The sequence below is a fragment of the Cynocephalus volans genome, chromosome 16 (genome assembly GCF_027409185.1).
Source record: "Cynocephalus volans isolate mCynVol1 chromosome 16, mCynVol1.pri, whole genome shotgun sequence".
Classification (NCBI taxonomy): Eukaryota; Metazoa; Chordata; class Mammalia; order Dermoptera; family Cynocephalidae; genus Cynocephalus; species Cynocephalus volans.
Window position 1 is genome coordinate 28,552,593 of NC_084475.1, and position 22,003 is coordinate 28,574,595.

General features: G+C 47.0%; 1 protein-coding gene across 1 annotated transcript in view; it reads left to right on the forward strand.

The window, feature by feature from the left end:
• DAPK1 (death associated protein kinase 1) overlaps positions 1-15,230 on the forward strand; it is a 179,092-nt gene extending 163,862 nt beyond the window's left edge. Inside the window, exons 21-26 of the mRNA XM_063080466.1 lie at positions 1,612-1,800; positions 4,446-4,643; positions 5,736-5,874; positions 6,918-7,038; positions 9,293-9,481; positions 13,998-15,230. Of these exons, the coding sequence (XP_062936536.1) occupies positions 1,612-1,800; positions 4,446-4,643; positions 5,736-5,874; positions 6,918-7,038; positions 9,293-9,481; positions 13,998-15,230 (2,069 nt within the window). The remainder of the gene's footprint in view (positions 1-1,611; positions 1,801-4,445; positions 4,644-5,735; positions 5,875-6,917; positions 7,039-9,292; positions 9,482-13,997) is intronic.
• Positions 15,231-22,003: the final 6,773 nt, after the last annotated feature.

Here is a 22,003-nt window from a genome sequence, read left to right on the forward strand (position 1 = left end):
CCAATGTGCGTGTGGAAACCTCTGCAGAAGCCAGGACCCGTGGAAGGGCCTCGTGGGGTTGGCAGAGCTTGTGCTGCCCCGGGTTCCAGGTGCTGCCCACGCAGCCTCTCATCTGATTCTCACACCTCTGTGAGGTCGCATCATAAACCCATTCATAGGAAAGTGACCGGAGCTCAGACACATGAGGCGTGTGTGCCCAGGCAAGGGCACACCCGCAGTCAGGGGGCCTCACCCACATGCATCAGCGATGGGTTCACGTGAGGGAGGGGAAGAGAAAACTGAGTAGCTGCCTGCATTAAAAAGTGATGAGATCTCACCTAACAGCGTGGATATTTTTGGCTTCTTGTGGAAAACTGGAAGCTTTGGCCACACTGGACTCGGCTTCCTGCCTGGCATTGTTAGTGGGGAGGATGGCAGCAGCCCATTTAGAGGGACACAGGCTCCGCGTTTGCCTGAGTCACAGCCCTGAGGCTGCAGAAGGCTTCTGCCTCCATAGGCTGTCAGGGAGACACGGGGTCCCGCAGGCACATGGGACAGGAGGAAGCCCAGGACGCCATTCTGGGGAAGCACAGGCATCATTCCCACACCCCGGGGACCCAGGTTCCACCGTCACATTATATTTTCTTTAAACTGACAGTCAGTTTTTTAGTTTACTAAAAATACATTGACTTGAAAATGAAGTAGTTGCTCTCCTTACTGTGAATGGAAAACCAGTGTCACTACCATAAATAAAATAAATGCAGTGGACAGAAAATGAAGAGATTCAAATCTGGCTCTGTGCTGTCACCCACTCCCACTGTCTTAAGGGGTAAGATTAGCAGTTACTAAAGAGATCCTAAATTTGGAATCCAGCAAACTGAGACTTGCTGCTAGAACAGGTGAAAGGCCTTCCAGGGAATTCTGAAAATTGACAACTTTCTTGCTGTGTGACTCAGTGTTATTTACTGCTTAAATTCACTCTGCATTCAACCTAAAATAATGTCATGCACGGGACTGGTGCTTGTGTGTCAGTCGGGGTCCTGGTGGAGGATACACCCACGAGACTTTAATTAAGGACAGAGTCCTGGCATAACTCCAAGGAGCACAGAAGCGAAGCTCCCAGAGGCTGGCAACAGAGGTGCTGTCACCCCCCGGGGACTGAGAAGACAGAGGCAGATCTCTGACATCGCTGAGAATGTCGGAGCTCTGGGGGTGATGCTGCTCAGCAGGAGCTGGGGTCCTAGAGCTGCAGGATGGGAGCGGGGAGGAAGTGCCCCAAGCTTTTCTCCTCGCACCCTCCCCAGTGCCTCCCGTGGGCCCTGAGCAGAACCAGATGACAAGCAGGCCTGGGTGGCACAGAGCAGGGAGGAAAGGGATGGAGGTGGGGTGGAGCGAACAGGAGAAGTGGGCGCTGCACTCTCGAGGCCCCTGCACTGCCCAGCCCGTGTGGCCGGCAGGCACAGGTGGGCACGGGCGAGCACAGGTGGGCACGAGTGGGCACAGGTGGGCACGGGCGAGCACAGGTGGGCACGGGAGGGCACAGGTGGGCACGAGCGGGCACAGGTGGGCACGGGCGGGGCCGGGGCGCTGCCGCACACACTGGCTCTCACAGCCTGCCTCTCCGGCCTGCAGTCTCCGTGAGCATCCACAACCTGTACCCGGGCTGCGAGAACGTGAGCGTGAGGAGCCGCAGCATGATGTTCGAGCCTGGCCTCACCAAGGGGGTGCTGGAGGTGTTCGTGGCCCCGCCCCACCATGCACACTGCTCGGCCGATGACCAGTCCACCAAGGCCATCGATATCCAGAACGCCTACTTGAACGGTACGCGCTCCTGCCCCACCCGGGGCTCCCTCCCGTTGACAGCGCTGTGAGTTATTCCCCGAAGGGAGCCTGTCCCAAACGGTGTCTGTCACGTGCAGGAGAAAATACAGCACGGACTGATCTTGGGAGTGATGTCGGATGGAAACGTGACCAGAATACACCCTAAAGATAAAACTAAACACTAGGGTAACTCCAGCTCTGAGCAAAGCACCTGGTACACAGTAGGTGCTTAATTAATGACTAAGTAAATTAATAGCTATGTAAAAGTAGAACTGCACCCTGACTTAGATGCAAAATCTCATAAAACACAATCCACAAGTGTCAGTTTAATGTGCCCAAGAATGAGAAGGATTATTTTAAAATACGTCTAGGGGTCATGGATAATGCTGATACGGGCAAAGGCAATTTTTTTCCATAGGCAAAATTTTAGGGGTGCTCTTTGCTCATTTCTGAGGGAGCGAAGCTTTAAGTCTCCGCAGGGAAGACTTACTTCATCCAGCAAACCACTGCATCCTGTGCGCAGGATCTCAGCTGCTCCCAGGTCACTTACACAGGAGACCCCGACTTGCCCAGAGGCAGTTTAGAGCAGTGGATCAAAGCACCTGTTTGGGAGTTAAATACTAGATTCTGGTCCTGCAAGTGCTCCTAACTAGCTGCGTGCCCTATGACCACCTGCTTAATTTCTCAGACTCCATTTTTGCATGTGAAATAGGCAAATAATACAACCTCATAAAGATGTTGTGAGCATGTTAGGAGCCGGTGCGTGTTAAAGGGATGAGGCAGTGTCTGTCACAGCAGAGGCCCTCAGAAAATGGCAGTTGAGATCATCTTCATGTATGCCCTTTGGATCCTAAACCCAGTGAGAAATAGAATACTCCACGGTTATTACCTAAAGCAGTGGTTCTTATAGGTCACAAACCATGGATGAGAATCACCCGGAAGCTGTAAAAACACAGCCTGCCCTGCCCCCCAAAGCTTCCGAGTCAGTAGTGAGGAGTTCCCAGGTGACGCTGATGCTGCTGGTCCAGGGACCCCACCTTGAGAACACTGGTCCTAGTGAATGGAATGAAAGTCCACGTGTGTCTTGCTCTGTTAAAAGTTGCATTGTCTCCAAGCTCCCCAGAGCAGAGCTGGCCCTGGTGGCACCGAGAGGAGCAGCTCATCCTCGGTGCCCCCACTGTCCTGCCCTCCTCCCACACTTCCATAGTCCCCCTCCCATCCCCAGGTCTGTCCCCAGTGCTCAAAGGCCTATTTCTGTGTTCTAGAAGATTCCACAGTAAGCTTGAGCTGCCAGACTTAAAGGGTGGTACTCCCCTCCCTGTGCTCCAAAAGGGGGCTATAGAAAAGCCCTTTAGATCTCAAAGAATGACTCTTGATTATACTAGGATAAGCACTGAGGGAAAAATTAGGGGAAGGGAGCCTTCAAATCTTACAATGTAAGTAGCTCTGCCAGGCCGCCCCAGAGGCCATGGGTGGGTGTCCACTGTCCTGGCAGGATGTGGCAATGTGGGGTGCATCTCAGGTTCATGTGTCTGGACAGTAACTGGGAGGTTCTGGGTACTATGGACACTCCAGGTCAGAATCTCACCTACAGACACTTCTGGGAAAACCAGCCCCACCCACAGCTCCAGTGTGGGAATCCAGGTGCCCCCACCCAGCCACATACCACCTTTGACTCCTGCTTGACCCTTCCATAGCCTGAGGGACCCCACCTTCTACAGGTTCCCCCACATCGTCCTTATGCAGAAAGGAGGATGCTAATCAACTGTGCCATCTCCCACTTGTGCACAGCAGTGTGCTCACTCCTGAGCAGCCTGGACAGGTCCCTCACTCACCTGTGGAGGGTGAATTTAGTCACTGTGTAATCAAAGTTGATGTTACACTTCGTAGTCACATTTACATTCCACATCCTATTCCCCGTCACGTTTCACAATGAATTTCAGGACTCACTTCAGGACTCAAGCTTTTCACATATGTTTTCTCATTTAATGCTGTCCGGCACATTGAGTTTGGAGATCAGGAACCCAAAGCAGGCGCTTTGCTCTCTGAGTCCTTCCTTGTCAGGAGTAAAGTCTGCAAGTAAAGGAGGAATGTTTGCATTAAGGATGCATGTGTGTAAAACTGTGTTATTGTGGATGTAGTGTTTGTGCTTTTGTGTAATCTGATATGAGAGATCTTCATTCTTTCCGCAGGTGGTTCTCTCAGATTTTTTTTTATGTATCAATATTTGAGGACAAAAAAAGAAAAAGTATGTATGTACACACACACACGTGCATGTGCATACACTTTGCCATGTATGCATTTAGGTACATACACATATGTGTGTGCGTGTGCGTGTGTACCACTCCAGGGTATTACACGCAGACATGATATGGATATACATGTGATAATGAAGGTATTTAGGAAAAGAGGTAGGCGGGTAGAGATGTAAGTAGAGACAGACATAGGTATACATGGTATAGATATGTGAACATTACACATGTCAGTCTGTCTGTACTTAAGTAGATGTTCACATATACAGATGAAAACATATACAGATGAAAGCCGTGGCTATCACTGGAATCCCGAGTGTGCTAAGAATCATTATGATTAAAATTTGGTGGTGGGGTTTCAGGATAATAATCTTTATTTTAATTTTTGTGTAGGAGTTGGTGATTTCAGCGTGTGGGAGTTCTCTGGAAACCCCGTCTACTTCTGCTGTTATGATTATTTTGCTGCAAATGATCCCACATCTATCCACGTCATTGTTTTTAGTCTAGAAGAACCCTATGAGATCCAGCTGAACCAAGTGATTTTCTGGCTCAGTTTCCTGAAGTCTCTTGTTGCAGTTGAAGAACCCATAGGTATGCTGAGCCTCCCGTGGGTGAGCGAGTGTCTCTGCTGCAGCTGCTGCTGTGCCTCGTCCTGGCCATGCGCAGATCCCATGGCTTGTGCTGACAGCCGTGGCTCCTTCCTTTCTCCTTCCTGCTAGGAGACTTCCCCTCTGGAATGCTTTTCTGGGCTCAGCCCTTCATTGTGTTCTGCAGGGAGATTTTGTTTCATGATCACATAAAACCCCGCCTCAAAGGCCGCATTCCGAGCAACTCCTTGAGAGCCAGTTCTCACTTTCCTCCTATACTTTAGAGCCATGGGTGTAGTTCTTGGGTGCAAAGTGGAATTCTTCCCTAGACAGCTCCTGCACCTTTCCTAAAATCAACAGAATGAGCTTTTCCCCATTCTGTAGTTCCATCAAGAACTAAGGAAGAGGGGCCGCATTGACTGAATGCATTATCTTAACTTCATTCCCAGGGGAGAGGAGAACAGGGAATAAACTACTTTTGTTCTTTCCTTGCTGCAAGAGAAGCAGCCTTCAGGGATGAATACAGTACTCAGCAGTTAATTTTTTTTTTTTCCAGAAAAGCATGCAATGATAGAAGAGATTGTGCTTAATCCCCCTCAGGGGACTTCCATTTTTGCCTATTTCTTTCTCATTCTTTTTTTTTTTTTTTTCTATTAAGACTCCCATAAGGGAGAGGCTCTGTGAGTGTGTGAGTTGCAGGCAGTCTCTCTCTGAGCCTCTCTGTGGTGTTGCTGCATTCTGAGGGCTTCCTTCAGTCTCATAAAGGGCGTCCCCCCGGCCAGAGGTTAAATGTTCCTGCACATGCAGGCAGGGGCTACTTTGAGGAACACCTGAGAAGCTGCCTTTTCTGGGGTCAGTCCAGGTCCACTCCTAAGCAGCCTCCCTTGCCCCCAGGAATTAGGGTCATCCTATTGTTGGCTGGGCCTGAAGCCACCTCCTCAAGGTCACTGCACAGCAGGTATGGGGCCCTCAAGTCTGTGGGCAGTTTGCACATCCACCTGGGGAGACAGCAGGGCAACGCACCCCCTCACCTGTGCAGGAGAGTCAGCCAGGTAGGAGGGCCCACCTCCTGAAACGGTTCACTCTCTGCCCCCAGCCTTTGGTGGCAAGCTGAAGAACCCGCTCCAAGTTGTCCTGGTGGCCACCCATGCTGACATCATGAATGTTCCTCGTCCAGCTGGAGGCGAATTTGGATATGACAAAGACACGTCATTGATGAAAGAGATCAGGAACAGGTGAGGGGTGGCCTCTGGGTCTCCAGCATGGGAAGCCTCCTACTGCAGGGGACTGAATCAGGGATGTGGGAAAGACAACAGAAGTCTTGTGAACCGGAGAAAGGAACCAGAGGCCTTCCCTCCTTGGTTAACTTTCTGTTATACTTTTCATTTCTATCAAAGCAGTGATAACAGAACAACAAGTCACACAGCAGTGAGGACACCTGCTGGGAAGCACAGTGCTCCCACTGCTTTCCTCGGTTCCCAGCGCCACCACCCACAGGGAACTCCTCTTAGTCACTTAGCTTTCAGTTCTTCTCCTGACTGCCACCATAACACTAATCAGTCCTTCTCAAAATATAAGTGGCAACCCACTAGTGGGTCGTGAAGTTCACGTAAGACATCAGGAGCAATGCTTTTAAAATGGGATAAGGTGGGATGGAATAGAACAGAGCAGAGTAGGTGAGGGTACATTTCATGTCCAGAGTTACTTTGTAAAACTCTTGTTCACTTATAAATATGGCTGTGCACAGAGTCACAGTATAAAATATGTATTTTTACTTAAAGTTTACCAAAAAGTTTGAAGCTACGGTCTGTATAATATTCTAGTAACTGGAATTTTGAGTTATCAACTTAAGACACTTATCTGTTGCCTTCTTGATATGAGAGAGATTTGTCAGTGAGTGGTGTAACTCCGTTGTGCCACCTCGACTCCTAGTCCCTGCACTTTCAGCAGCATCTCTTCTAACTTGTAAGCTGAGAGCATCAGGCCTCACCTTTCCCGCAGCAGGAGAAGCTGACACCTTTTCCTGCTGTGTTCCTCCTGCTTTGTAAAACCCAGGGCTCCTGTCAGGATGACTTGGAGCACATGCCAGTTTCCCAAGTCTCTGCACTCAGTGTGATGAGGCAGAGTCCTCCAAACTGCAGGGATGGAGGGGCCGTTTCAAGGTCACCAGAACCTTCCGTGCCTCCTACCAGCCTCTGGGGCCAGCAGGAGCCTGGCCCTGCCTGGAAAGACCTGGTGAGGTTGACCCACTGCTGAGTAGGCTGCTGCTCTTCCACAGGTTTGGGAATGATCTCCACATTTCAGATAAGCTGTTTGTTCTGGATGCTGGAGCTTCTGGGTCTAAGGACATAAAGGTACTTCGAAATCACCTGCAAGAAATACGGAGCCAGATCGTGTCGGTAAGCATACCCTGGGGAGGGCTTGGGCCTCTTGTTTGGTGTGGGTTTCAGGAAGTGCTTCATGGTAGGACCCAGGACGAGGTGGTTGCATGAAGATGGTTTTATCTTATTGCTCTGGGATGAGGAAGAAAGGACAGAGAAAGAAGGAGATGCAGGAGACGAAGAGTGGTTATGGGCAAAGGTGGACCACTCAGATTGTATGAGAGTCCTGCAGCTGTAATTGTTTGTTTAAAAATATGACGACTTCTTACAAATTACAGAAGAACTTCAAACGTGACTTATAATGAAATATTTTTAAAATTCCAAAAACTAGAAAAATAGTCACTAACAAAATTTATTGGAGGACATAAAATAATGTGGAGGTATAATGAGATTGCATTCTTGGACAGTAGGATGTGACTCAAAGTTTTATTTTCTCAAGTTACATAAATTGATACAATTCCAGTTAGCATCTGAAAGGGATTGGGTTTTTATGTTAAAATTTCAGTGGAACAATAAATAAGACATTTTAAGGTCTTTATAATCAATACTATTAAATAAGAACAGCTTAGAGAGTGTGGAAGTAAATCACAGTATCTATAGAAATTTAATAGAAAATGAAGATGTTATTTCAAATGAATAGGAAAAACGTTTATTTGAAATACGATGCTGGCACATCTGGCTGTTTGCCTGGATGTAAGTAAGGTTGGGTTTCTATTCACAACATGGCCCCAAAATCAATGGATTAAAAGCTTTTAAATGTAAAACTAAAATATCTTGAAGGGAGATTTAGGAAAAGAACTTGAGCCTGAGGAAACCTTTGTAAACCAAGAGGATGAACCCTAGAACTTTTCAAAGAAAATATGCCTATTTGACAACATAAATTTTACATATTTTTTATTTTCAAAGACATTTCACAAAGTTAAAAGGCAAAATACAATAGAAAAAAATATTCTGAATGCATTTGGCAGGTAAAGGGTTACTATTTATAATATTCAAAAAGCTCACCAAAATTGGTAAGAAAAGGGCAAAATACCCATGGGAAAATGCTACAATGCTCGCAGCAATGTTCCCACTGCCCAAGCCTGAGTTGTGTCCCGTCCTGTGCACCCCACCCCGTCCTCCTGCGTGGCTAGTGGTAGCCTGCAGCACTTGCACCAGGCTCCAGTTCCTGGTGTTCTTTTGGAATTCTTAGGAAACCCTCTGCTCTCTCACGAAAACCCAGCCCTTGTGCACCAGCTGTCCTTGCTTTCGTATTGGGGTCCCACTATGGCGTAGTCAGTAGATAAAGAGCAGTCTGGGGAGTCCTCAGAGGAATTTGGGCACAGAAACTAGTGGGCAGTGATCTGGGGACAGACAGCAGTCTGTGAAAGGCCAGCGCTTCCCCACCAGGTTTGCATTAGAGCCACATCCCTAGGCAGGAGGGAGTCCTTGAAGGTCCTTGAATTAGGCTGCTTCAGAGCCCCTCCCGTCCCCAATTCCTGAGGACAGGCACGTGGAGCCTGCCAAATCAACTGCCTTTATCTAGGAATTTTGTCTTTTGGAAGGGAGGGGAATCTAGCTGACACAAAAGATAGGATTTGGGAGGGGAAAGCCTAATGATGCAGTGCAATATGTGGCTTGTGTGGTTTCTAATTAGGGAGGTGTGTTGATGATGAGTCTGTAAGACAGAGTGATCTATGTAACTGACCTAAAAGGTTGCAACCCATTTCAAGCAATTTACCAAGAATTGGTCTAATTTGAAATAATATTTCAGCAACAGTGTTTCCCGATGAATACCTAACTTACCGGTAATATCCACTGTAGTTGTTCATAAAGTGTCCATTGTCTACTGAAACAGTTACTTACGGGTGAGGTTGGAGTGAGTGAGGTAGAGATTGCAAAGTGAGAGAGAGAGAGAGAGAGAGACAGAGACGGAGGGCAGGTGAAACAGCAGGAGCTGAGCATCAGCTCACTGAGTGATTGCGTCCCCAATTCCAGAAACGTGCTTGTGAAGACTCGCCATCCATTTAACATAACCAATAGAATTAAAAGCTCTACAAACTTTATATTTGATAAATAGACTCTGCTTAAGGGTAGCGATAAATAACTGCCCCGTACGCAACGAAAGAAGCACTAACTCATTCGTGGAATTACGTGCCACATGTGAGAATGAACATGCCACGTGCGAGAGTGAACGTGCCACAGGCGAGAGTGAATGGCACTGTCTGTCGGCTCCTGCTCCAAGTGTCCCCAGCTGCACGTTGGTCACCCTGCCCTGCCCTGCATGTTCTAGGTCTGCCCTCCGATGACTCACCTGTGTGAGAAAATCATCTCCACGCTGCCATCCTGGAGGAAGCTCAATGGGCCCAACCAGCTGATGTCGCTGCAGCAGTTTGTGTGTGACGTGCAGGACCAGCTGAACCCCCTGGCCAGCGAGGAGGACGTCAGGCGCATGGCCCAGCAGCTGCACAGCGCAGGCGAGGTGAGGGGAGCCCAGGCAGGGGCTGCAAGAGGCTCTAGGGACTCATTTCTGTTCCAAATCCCAGCTCCTGGAGGTGGTGTGAGCCTGGGGAGGCAGAGTGAAACTGCCCAGGTACCTGTAATACTTGTAGACACGCAGACTCGAGTGAGCCTCTGCCTTGCAGTTCTCTGCTCTCGTCCCCTCACCTGGGGAGCTGTTATGTTTTGTTGTTATGTTGTGTTCTTATTTTCCAGATTCTTTTAGTTGGGAGCACGGTGTCTGCTGCCCTGGGTGAGCAGGTCTCTCCTCCTCACTGCCCCTTGGGCACCTGGTACTTACCTGCTGCACCTGGCAGCCTTCAGCATGGCTGCTCGGCATGGTGGGTGGAGTTGCCAGCTGCAGACAGACTGTTGGGTTCACAAACAGTTGAGGAAAGGCAGTAAGGTGTTCTCATAGAGACAATGTCTGGAGACACTAAGACAGAGAAATAGTGCACAGACACCCAGAGTGACCATGATTCGAGGTACACATTAACCCCCACCAGCAAGCGATGCCTGTCAGGATTGACCAGAAATGTTAACCTGCTCTTGGTTGTGTTACATTCAGCACTGGGCTGCAGTTTGGAAACACTGTTCTAATTACATCATATGACTGTCCCCAGAAAGGGGACATACCCCTCACGTTACTCCATCCTGTGTAATCAGGAGACCAGGGTAAGCTAGACTGGGTCAGGAAGAGCAGTTCTGAATATTAAAAACTAGAAGCAGTTCTGGGAATATTCCAAACCAGAAGTTTGCCCTCTCCAGTCTTAGGTGCTACATCTGACACTGTGGCTAAGTTTGTGAGAATCACCTATTCTTGAAACTAAAATTCAATCCAGAAACCAGTGACCTCGAATACCAGAGCCTCAAACAGTGATTTTGTCAGCCTTTACACTGCCATTTACATAACCAGTGAATCTGCTGACTCCTCCAGCAATATTTTAAAGTGATTGAATCCAAGAAAGGGGACAGGTGATGGATCCGAGCTTAGATGATAAGATACTGCTGGATGTAAAAAAGAAAATGTTTTAACCATGATAATAAACTCACCCCTTTGGCATAGTATTTTTTTGCCATCTAATATTTGACTAGAACTTTCCAGATCATAGCATACAATCCACTTTATTTATCACATCCCTTGTTGCCCTGGACACTTTAATAAGAAGGACAGGAGAAAAGAAGGAAAATTTAAATCCTGTGTCTCCCGACTCCTCCACTGGCTCCAGCCCCTCCTGCAGTACGTACTGTTACTGCCTCCTAATTAAAGTTTTACCAGTTGTCCTTCTAATGTCTGTTTTCTGTCCAGGATCCCACACTGCATTTAGTTAGTTGTCTTGGTCTCTTTAGTGCCCTCCACTATGGGACAGTTTTTCAGTCTTTGTCTTTCATGACCCTGAGGAGTTAGCATCTAGGACTACGTGGCAAATGGTGTTCCACCAAGTGCCACATCAAGAACTAAGTAGAAACTGGCTCTGCCCTCCAGGAATTTTCAGTCTAAGGCTAACTGTGAACAGAATGCTATGCAGTGGGCGTCTAAAGGATGACGCCAGACAGGTGGAGTCTGAGCCCCCGTGTGAGGAAGCAGGCAGCTTGGATCGCCATTATTCATAGAACCAGCCAGAACAGGGAGGGAAGAGGTTCCATAACGGGAAAAGCTACCTGGTTTTTGTCATATTTGTTTTCAACTTTTTCTTTGTTGGAGAAATTACCATGACTGATAGAGCTCACGTCCCCTCTGGTCTTTGTCTCTGCTCTCACCCCTCTCTCCCCTGCTCCAGGGCCAGCTGTAATCCTGGTGGCGTATCTTTCCAGACCTTTTTTATGGATGCGTGTTAAAAATTCCCATGATGGTGTAATAATACAACCTTCTGAACTTCTGAATTTTTTTTTTTTTTAAATATCAAGCCTTCAGAGAAGTTGCAAAAATAGTACCATGAACCCCCACAGGCTGTGCACCTAAACCACCAATTGTTTACATTTTGTGGCATTTGCTTCATTCCTCCCTCTTCCATTTCTCCATGTATTTATTGGGCAGACATCATGAATTTCACCCCTAAATAATTTATCCTAAGGAGAAAGATATTCTCCCACATACCCAATATAATTGGTGATCACATGCCAGAACCAGCAGTGATATAGCACTATGTCCTACATATAGAATATGTGGTCCCGTACACGGGCTTGCTACTTGTCCCAATAATTCCTTTTTTTCTCTTTTATTTATGGCCACAAAACAAGTCTTAATACATTTATAAAGACTAAGATCATAAAAAAATATGGTCTCTGACCACAGCAACAGAAGGAAATTTAGAAAATTCACAAATGTGTGGAAATTAAACAACATTCTCCTAAATAAACAATAGGTAAAAAGAAAAATCACAGGGAAATTAGAGAGGACTTTGAGGTAAAAATCAAAGCACAGCCTATCAACATTTATAGGATGTAGGGCTCATGCAGTGTTTAGAGGAAAATTTTTACTTGTAAACACCTATTTAATAACAAGTATAAATAAAAATCTCAAATCAGTAATGTGAATTTCTACCTTAAGAAAATAGAAAAAGAAGAGCAAACTAAACCAAAAGCAAATATAAGTAGAAAACAACAAAGATTACAACAGAAATATATGAAATAGGGAATTAAGAAACAATAGGAAAAAGCAACAAAACCAAAAGTTGATTCCTTAAAAAGATCCACAAAATTTGCAAACCTTTATGTAGATCTACCAAGAAAAAGGAGAGAAGACTGAAATTACTAAAATCAGAAATAAAGCAGGGGTGTTATTATATTTTCATTATGTTTCTTGTGATGGTGAGACTTAGTTTCTTTCTCTTTCTCATTTGCATTTTTGCTCTACCAGTGGGTTTTGTTCTTTCTTGTGTTTTCATGGTAGTGACGTCGTTTTTCAGATTCCAGATGCAGGACTTCCTTGAGGATTTCTTGGAGGGCTGGTCGTGTGGTGGTGAACTCCCACAGATTTTGCTTGGAAAATACACTATTTTCTCCTCATTTCTGAAGGATAGCCTTGCTGGTTACAGTATTCTTGGCTGGCAGTTTTTTTCTTTTAGTATTTTGAATCTATCATCCCATTTCCTTCTGGCCTGTGGAGTTTCTGTTGAGAAGTCTGCTGTTAGTCTGATAGGGGCTCCCTTAGAGGTGACTTGGTGCTTTTCTCTTGCTTCCTTTAAGATTCTCTGTCTTTGAGTTTGCCTATTTGACTGTAATGTGTCTTGGAGAGGATCTTTTTGGATTGAATCTGTTTGGGAATCTTGGAGCCTCCTGGGAAGTTTTCCATGATTATTTTGTTGAATAGGTTTTCCATACCTTTTCCTCTCTCCTTCCCTTCTGGAACACCCATGATTCCAATGCTTGTGCTAGCTCTCTTAGATTTTCTTCATTTTTTTGAAATTATTTTTTCCTTTTTTGGTCCGCTGTGTTATTTCTGAAAGACTGTCCTCAAGATCAGAAATTCTTCTGCTTTTTCTAACCTGCTGCCTAAGCTCTCAGATGTGTTTTTTATGTTGGTGAATGAATCTTTCTGTTTCGTGAGTTCTGCTACATTCTTTTATAAGGTATTAATCTCTTTGTAAATTTCTTCCTTCATATCCTGGGTTTTTTTTTTCTTGTTTCATTATATTGTCTGAGTCTTCTTGTATCTCAGTGAGTTTCCTTAACGTTGTTGCTCAGATTTTCTTTTTACTCATTTCAAGGGTTTCCTGCTCTGTAGGATCTGGTATTTGAGAATTACTGTCATTTTTGGCGGTTTCATATTTTCTCGGATTTTCATATTTCTAGTATCTCTGCATTGATGTCTGGTTGTCCGGTAGAGCAATTGCTTCTTCTGTTACTCTGGAGTTGTCTTTGAGGAGAGAGACGTCCTCTTTTTTCTCCAGTCTCCACTGGTGACTCTCCTTGTGTCGGTGCAGTCAAGTGTCTGTTGGGCCTCCTGCACAGTGGCTGTGGCTACTGCTGTGGCTGTGGTGGTGGATTTGCTGGGCCACCTGCCTGGTAATGGTGTTTTTGGCATCCTCCTTGCTTGCTTCCAGGCAGGGGATGCTGCCCTCTGCTCCTGCCTAGGACCTCGGGCGTGCTCTGCTTCTTGCCTGCTTCCAAGCAGAGGGGTATTCCCTTGGCTCCTCCTAACAATTTCTTGCATAGCTGTTTTTATTTATGTATTTATTTCGGGATTCGGAATCCAGTCCAAAGTCGCTCATTGCATTAGTTGCCATCACTCTTTTTTTTTTTTAATCTTTCATTATGTTGACCTTTTTGAAGAGTCAAAGGTAGTTTTTCAGAATCTCTCTTCTGACATTCCCAAGCCATTTTCTTGGCTCAGTGTTGCTTTTTTGAGATCCATCCATATGAATGGCCTGGATCATTCTTAGAACCCCCGCTCAGACTTTGTATCACTGGGATCAGGCCCTTTTGTGCTCTGAGGGGCTGGTGCCCTGGCCAGGGCTCTGTCTCTCCACGTGACCTTCTCTTGTCCCCTCTGGCAGATCAACATCATGCAGAGCGAAACGGTGCAGGACGTGCTGCTCCTGGACCCCCGCTGGCTTTGCACCAATGTCCTGGGGAAGCTGCTCTCCGTGGAGACTCCCCGGGCCCTGCACCATTACCGGGGCCGCTACACTGTGGAGGACATCCAGCGCCTGGTGCCTGACAGCGATGTGGAAGAGCTGCTGCAGATCCTGGATGCCATGGACATCTGTGCCCGGGATCTGAGCAGTGGCACGATGGTGGACGTCCCTGCCCTGATCAAGACCGACAACCTGCACCGCTCCTGGACCGATGAGGAGGATGAGGTGATGGTGTACGGCGGTGTGCGCATCGTCCCTGTCGAGCACCTCACCCCCTTCCCGTGTGGCATCTTCCACAAGGTGCAGGTGAACCTGTGCCGGTGGATCCACCAGCAGAGTGCCGAGGGGGATGCAGACATCCGCCTGTGGGTGAATGGTTGCAAGATTGCCAATCGTGGGGCCGAGCTGCTGGTGCTCCTGGTCAACCATGGCCAGGGCATCGAGGTCCAGGTCCGGGGTCTGGAAACAGAGAAGATCAAGTGCTGCCTGCTGCTGGACTCGGTGTGCAGTACCATCGAGAATGTCATGGCCACCACGCTGCCTGGGCTTTTGACGGTGAAGCATTACCTGAGCCCCCAGCAGCTGCGGGAGCACCATGAGCCAGTCATGATCTACCAGCCACGGGATTTCTTCCGGGCTCAGACCCTGAAGGAAAGCTCCCTAACAAACACCATGGGGGGGTACAAGGAGAGCTTCAGTAGCATCACATGCTTCGGGTGTCATGACGTCTACTCGCAGGCCAGCCTCGGCATGGACATCCACGCATCAGATCTAAACCTCCTGACCCGGAGGAAACTGAGTCGCCTGCTGGACCCACCCGACCCCATGGGGAAGGACTGGTGCCTTCTCGCCATGAACTTGGGCCTCCCTGACCTCGTGGCAAAGTACAATACCAATAACGGGGCTCCCAGGGATTTCCTCCCCAGCCCCGTCCACGCCCTGCTGCGGGAATGGACCTCCTGCCCTGAGAGCACAGTTGGCCTCCTCATGACCAAGCTGAGGGAGCTGGGTCGCCGGGATGCGGCGGACTTTTTACTGAAGGCATCCTCTGTGTTCAAAATCAACCTCGATGGCAACGGCCAGGAAGCCTATGCCTCCAGCTGCAACAGTGGCACGTCTTATAATTCCATCAGCTCCGTGGTGTCCCGGTGAGGGCGAGGGCAGCCTCTGGCTTGGGCAGGGTCTCTTAGGATTGCAGAAGCAAGGGGGCCACAGCCCATCTTTCCCATTGGAGACCCCAGCATTCCTCCGTCCGCCCACATCCGAAAGGACGTCCCCCTCCCCTGCTGCACCTGCCTCTCTGCCACTACCTCCCTCCCTCCCGCACAGTCCGCCCAGTGGAAGAGCAGACCACATCCTCTGCTTTGGCCATTTAAAAAGCTAGTGTCCCTCTTCTCAGTGTTTTGGACTCCATCTCTTGTCCTCCAGTAACTTGCTTCTTACTGATGATTTTACTGGAATTGCTCACTTTTCAATGAAGATTTTTTTAACCACTCTATTGATTATCCTTTAAAAAAAGAAGTGCACATTTGTCCAAAATGTGTATTTCTTATACTCTTTGTTTGTTACACCATCTCCTCAGCTTATCTCTTTTATATTTGTAGGAAAATCTCCTATGTATGGAATCCTACTATATGATTTGTAAACAGACATTATGTGAGTGCCTTTTGCAGAAGAGGGTGTGTTTGAAATCATCTGAGTCAGCCAGGAGCTGTCATCAAGGAAATGCTACCTCTCTGTCCCTTGCTGTATGCTGACCATCGCCAGAGGTGCTTCACCCTGAGTTTTTTTTGGGTTTGTTTGTTTTTTTTCTTTTTTGTCCAGCAGTTTCTGTGTTTCCTTTGGCAAGGAGAGGGGAGAAAGGGATCCTCCTTCAGGGTGATTTTATGGCTAGTGTTGTTGCTGTAAAAAGACAATTTTCAGTTTGCTTTTGTCGAACCATCAATGTGAAACCTACAAACTGTCGCACTTCATCATTTCCTCTCATCTCAGGTAGAAAGTTGACACAGTTGTAGGGTGACGGAGACCTGTGTAAGAATTCAGAAGACCCCCCAACTCATAATTTGTGTCAGTCCATTGTCATTGGTGCATAGCAGATGGTTTCCACATTTAGATCCTGGTTTGATAACTTCCTGTACTTGAAGTCTGAAAGACAGAACATAAAGGAAGCAAGTTTTCTTGCCGTGATTTTAAATCGTGATAGAGTTTTAAATTGATATGAGGGAACATGTCCTAATTCTTCTGTCCTGAGAAGCATGTATGTTAATGTTATATCATATGTATATATCTACATGCACTATGTACATACATATATATTAATACTGGTATTTTTACTTAATCTTAAAAATGTCATTAAAAAGTTAAGTTTTCTTTTTCATTTCCTTCCTTTTTTATAAATAAACTGTTGCTTGTTGCATTAATGTCGTTGGTATTTAATTCAGAAGCAGTTCTTTTCCTGTTGGGTTTTCACTGGCATCACTCCACATAGGGGGAATCAGAAATCCAGGAAGTCATTAAACCTACAGTCCCAAGAGTGGGAAAACAACCCAGTTATTTAGGTGTTTAATTATTACTAAAACTGGGAATGGTGTGGCAAAGTAAAAAACACCCAGATGATTTTCACATTTGTTCTCATTTTAAAGAAAAAGTCCTGTTCCATTTTCCTTGGGTGAACTGAAACACCAAATGGGATCTTTTAGTCTTGGCGTGGGGAGCAGAGGAAGCTTTGCTGTTTCTATGCAAGAGGGAAGGTGATGGTACCAGGAACAAGAGAAAACCTACGGCAAAAGATACCTCTCTACCTGCCCTTTAATATAAAGTACACTTGCCCCAGCCATCAGTAGAAACTCTAGGTGTGACCTGCTTGGGACCACACGTGACGAGCTATAGTGACAAAACCTACATTTAGTAAAATCTCAAGTGTACTTAATAAAATGGGCAAAGAAAAAAAGACCGGAAGGAACAATACTAAAATAGTAACACTGGTTTTCCCTGTGGTGGTAGGAATACAGTTTATTTTTGTTATGCCCAAATCGTCCACAACAAACATGATTTACTTTTATAATGAGAAAAGAAATGTCAATGAATAAAACCAAAAACCGCACATAGGTGGATACACCTAGAAAGGATGGCACTGAAATCAGAATCGTGGTTGTCGTAAAGAGTGGATCCTCCTTTTCTTGTCTCAAGCTCTTCCTGAGCATTGGCCTCATTGCCTCCTACTAAAGAGAGCGCTTGCTGTCATAGGGCAGAGTGGCAGGCAGCTAGAGCGCTTGCTGTCATAGGGCAGAGTGGCAGGCAGCTAAAGCCAGAGGAAGGGGTTTGCCTCTTGCAGTATCTTCGTGTAGAATCCCAGAGGAGGCCTCTGATTGGACGAGCTTGGGTCACATGGCTATCCCTGTGCAGATCACAATGGTGGGCGAGAGAGTTACTAGCAGTGGTCTGGTCCCAGTGGCCTGGGTTGATGTTGGGGAGGAGCAGTTCTCCCCAAGAAGGGAGCTCAGGAAGATGCTGGGTGGACTTATGCAAAGCACTGCAAGAGTGTGCATACGTTTGTTTTCTGCAAGTCTCAGGACAGGTTCTCGTTCATGTGGTTATGAGGCCCCAGGGCTCTGGAAAATATTGTAGCTATACTCAGGAATCATTACAACCCAAATGTCAAGAGCTTAAGGATCGCTGAGCTCAGTTCTCATCCTGGGAATTGCTGTGGGGGGCAACTCGGGGCAGTTTGGGGTCTTCTGTACCATGAACTCTGGTCAGGCTGAAGCTGTCTAGCAGAGCCCCACCGTGTGTAGCAGGCTCCGCCTCCCCTACTAAATCCTGATGGTGTGGCTCCGGTGACAGCACTCCAAAGTGAAGGGCCCGCAGGGCTGCTCCTGCTTAAACAGCGGCTACATGCCAGCAAGGCTGTAAAACCTAGAGGGCCGTCGAGATCTGAGCTTGGGAGGAGAAGGCTTTAGTTACGAGTAAAAGGATCCCCCACACTGGCCAGCCGCCAAAAAAAAGAAAGGAAAAAAAAACCCCACTAAATTAAAAAAGTAAATGGATGTTTTCAGTTTTACAAGATGAAAAAAGTTCTGGAGATGGGTGGTGGCGATGGTTGCACAACAGTGTGAATATATTTAATTGCACTGATCTGTGCAGTTAAAAATAGTTCTGTTATTGTTATGTACATTTTGGCACTTTTTTTTAAGTAAAAAGATAGTAAAAATATTCAGATAACAATAAAGCTTGCAGATTAATGTACAAGATTACTCATTGTGTTTAGAGCAGCCCAGCAAAGCAGAGCCCCCCAAAAGGGGGGATAGAAAAAGTGGTAGATTGCTTTATGAAATAATTTGATATTTGTTATTTAAAAAAAAATAAAATGGAAGTGATTATCATGGGAAAAGATGTGAGTTTTGTCTGGCTTCTTTTCTCTTCTAGCTTGCAGTTATTTATTTTCCTGGGATGGCACCGTAGTCTTCGCTGGACTGTGGATTCCTGAGGACTCAGTCAGGCCACGCTGTTGATGAGGAGCGATGAGATCCTTCCCATCCTTCCCAGACGTTTTGGCATCTATAGGGTGCCAACCCCAAGCTAGCGACAGGGACACTGCACTGATAGAGGGCTCACTAAGGCCAGCCACGGGTCTCAACCCCACAGCTGCCTGAGGAATTTTGCTCTGAGAGGCTATTTGCAGAGACTGTAGCTGTGCTTCTGGTGGGAACCAGAGGGTGAGTGAGATCAGACTTTATCACTGCAACCAAAAATTATGTGCTGCAGTCCAAGAGCTTTCTATGTCCAAACCTCTGAGTCCCAGAACTCAGCAGCTTCCAGGTGTGGGCCCAGGTCAGAGATGTGCTCATCTGTCCCTGGTGATCACTCTGGCCTTGGAGGGAGGGCCCGGGAGGCACCCCTGGAAGGGGGTTTTAAGGGGGCAGTTAGCTCCATTCCAGCTTCACTGGGAAAAAAGAACCCCTGGGAAATGCCCCAGGATAGGCAGCTGCTAATCTCTTCCCAGACCACTGGGCCTCAGGTGGTTGCCGGCTCGTGACTCTGCTCAGTTCTCAATCAAGAGAGAAGACTATGTGGGTGCGGGGAGGAAGGACAGGAAAGGAACCCAACAGATGCCTACAGCCGGGGTCCACTGGGTCCTGAGCTGTCCACAGCGTGTCACTCTCTGGGGCTAACGCTGGGTGAGGGTGGCCTCACCAGGTGCCCAAGGCTATGACTGCAGCCTGCAGGGCTCCTCATCAGGGGCACAGAGAAGGGACTCCAGGGGCTCTTGGTGGACTACACCATATTTTCCCATTGAAATCACAGAATGTCACAACTAAAAGAGACCTTAGAGCTGGTTTGCTTCAACCACTCTCTTTGGGGGCTGGAAGCAAAAAGATGAAAAGATTTAGACAAAATTGCACAGTTTACTTATTAACTATTCAGAGTAAGTGTTAAGCGACCTGACCACAGTGGAGGGCCTTTATACTGCTGTGTTAAGTACTGATATTAAATGTGGCATGCATGGATGTGTGTGTGCACGTGTGCGAATGTGTCACGAGTGTATGTGTGTATACGTGTATATTGCGTGTGTGCACGTGTATATGTGTGTATTGTGCATGTGTGCAAGTTTGTGTGTATGCATGTGCATATATTTGTGTGTTGTGGGGTGTTGGGGTTGGGGAAATGAGGGAATTCTCTGGCCACGAAAACTTGTTTTTCTGGCCGAGAGGCTTGATCCTGCTGATTCAGCTGTGAGTGTGTGTTTTCCCGCAGTCGGGGTGACTAATGGGAACATCAGAACTGTCTCCCGCCCTGTCCCGCCCCGCCCCTCGTGCATCCTCAGGCCTCAGACTCTGAGGCTCCAGCCCCAGTGGCAGTCCCCAGGGCTTCTGTGAGCCTCAGGTTGCGTCACAGCTGGTGTCAGAATCATTCTGTGTCCGGGAATGGAAGGCCAGTGACCCCGAGCCAGGCCGGGGCTGCTTCCTCCCAATCATGTGATTCCGTGACCCATATTCACATGAAGGAGAGACCAGGTGGTGACGGCTTTGGGTCCATGCTGTGGCCACTGCACTGGAGGACAGCATCCCCAGGCCTTCTGGTGTGGCCCTCCCTGCGTTGTGGGCTGTGTCCCCGGGTCCTCAGGCCATTCAAGGCATGAAAGCTTTTATTTCTTCCAGCTGTATTTTACACACGTTTTAATGCAGCTGAAATCATACAAAGTGTACGATTTTATACTCTGCATTTTTTTTTAAACTAACATTATGACATAGCTATTTTTTAATGTTATTAGAAACTTTTCAGAAACACCAGTTTTAATGGCTACGTAATACTGTGATAATGTCATATCCCACCTAAGTGTTCTCTACTGTGAAACTCAGGGTTTTTTCCTATTTTAAATAAAGCTTGTACCTCTTTATGCACATTTTTTTTTTTTTTTTTTTTTTTTTTTTTGTATTTTGGACTGGACATGAAGTATGTGTTGTTTGGCTTTTGGCACATGATGATTAAAATCTGAGGAGGAAAAGCATTTACTGCTGAGCAAGAAATCGCATTTGTGCTGCTCTGTTTGGTTTTCTTTTTTTCCCAGAAAAACATTATTTTATCAATTAACTGTTTACACTCCTTATAATACTTTTTTACTTATTTTTTTGCTACATATAACAGCTTTAATAATATTACTTGTTGAGCAAAACTGGACAGAAAATTTGTTCTTTCCACTATCATCAGAGACTAAAATGATTAGTTAATAATTATAGTTATTGCTAGTTTAGAAAACTTTCAGCTTCTAAACCCATTATTAGTAATGTCATAAATTTTTATGATTGTTGTCAAATCTAGGGAACCTCTTTCAAGTTTTGTTTTTGTGTCTTTTTCATATACAAGATGGAGGACTTTCTGAGATTTCAAGTTCGCTAGTGACTTATTTTAAATGCTCCTTGAATTGTCAACACTCATGTCCGATTTGTCACCAGTGCCCTTCTCGGTCTGGCTTTGTGTCCTGCACCTCTGTGCAGGCTTTGTTCGCTGGGAAGCCAGCCTTACTGTGCCCTGTGTGCCTCCCAGCATCTGGCCCAGGGTACCAAGGACTCCAGCCTCCAGAGTTTGCTGCCCACCTTCGTGTTTGCACACTCCTTGCTGGAGGACCTTGAGTGAAAACAAACCCCTGCCCCTCCCTGTCTTGGGGATGACTCCTCTTCTCCCTGCAACTCCACTAGGCCATGGATACTTCATTCCTTGATGACACTGACCTGTAGATTCACACAATGGTTTTCAGATCAGGTCCTGCAATTTAGAAAACCTTTTTCTCTCTCTTTAGAGCTTGGCTTTCAGAATCATTGTGGACGTAGAAATTCTATTCGGGAAATCTAATATCTAACATTGATTCTTTTCTCCATTACATTCCTGTTATTAGAGTCCTGATCATCTGTGAGACAATATCCCTGGCTGTGGAGGGGAAATATTCCTGTGAAGAATATTCACAAGTATCACTCCCCTTGCATTCCACCCACCTGAAGTCTGCAGGCCTGGTTGGGGTGAGCTGGGGCAGGATCCCAGAGGTCTTATCTCCCTGCCACGCCCACCTGCCCCAGGCCCTGCTCTGGAAGAAGGAACCCTGATGTGGGGAGCTGTTCTGCTGGGAGAAGAGGGTGGGTGGCGGCTCCTGCAGGGAGGAGATAGGACTCCCCCCAAAGTGGGTGGAGGGTCACAGTAGAGAAGTGCTTTTGAGAAAGGTTCTGCCGGGGCAGAGGGGGAGGAACTGTGCGAGGGGAAATGGCTTAGCGGCTGGGAGGGGGTGGTCTCTGGGAACTGCTCCTGGACCAGCATAAATCTGGCCCTGTGTCCTCCTGCAGTTCTCCACGCCTGTCGAGCAGCGTCCCCACGGGGGCCGGGACACCCCCGCGGCCTGTGCGCCGCTGTCTGGGCCAGAGCACCGGAGAGCGAGT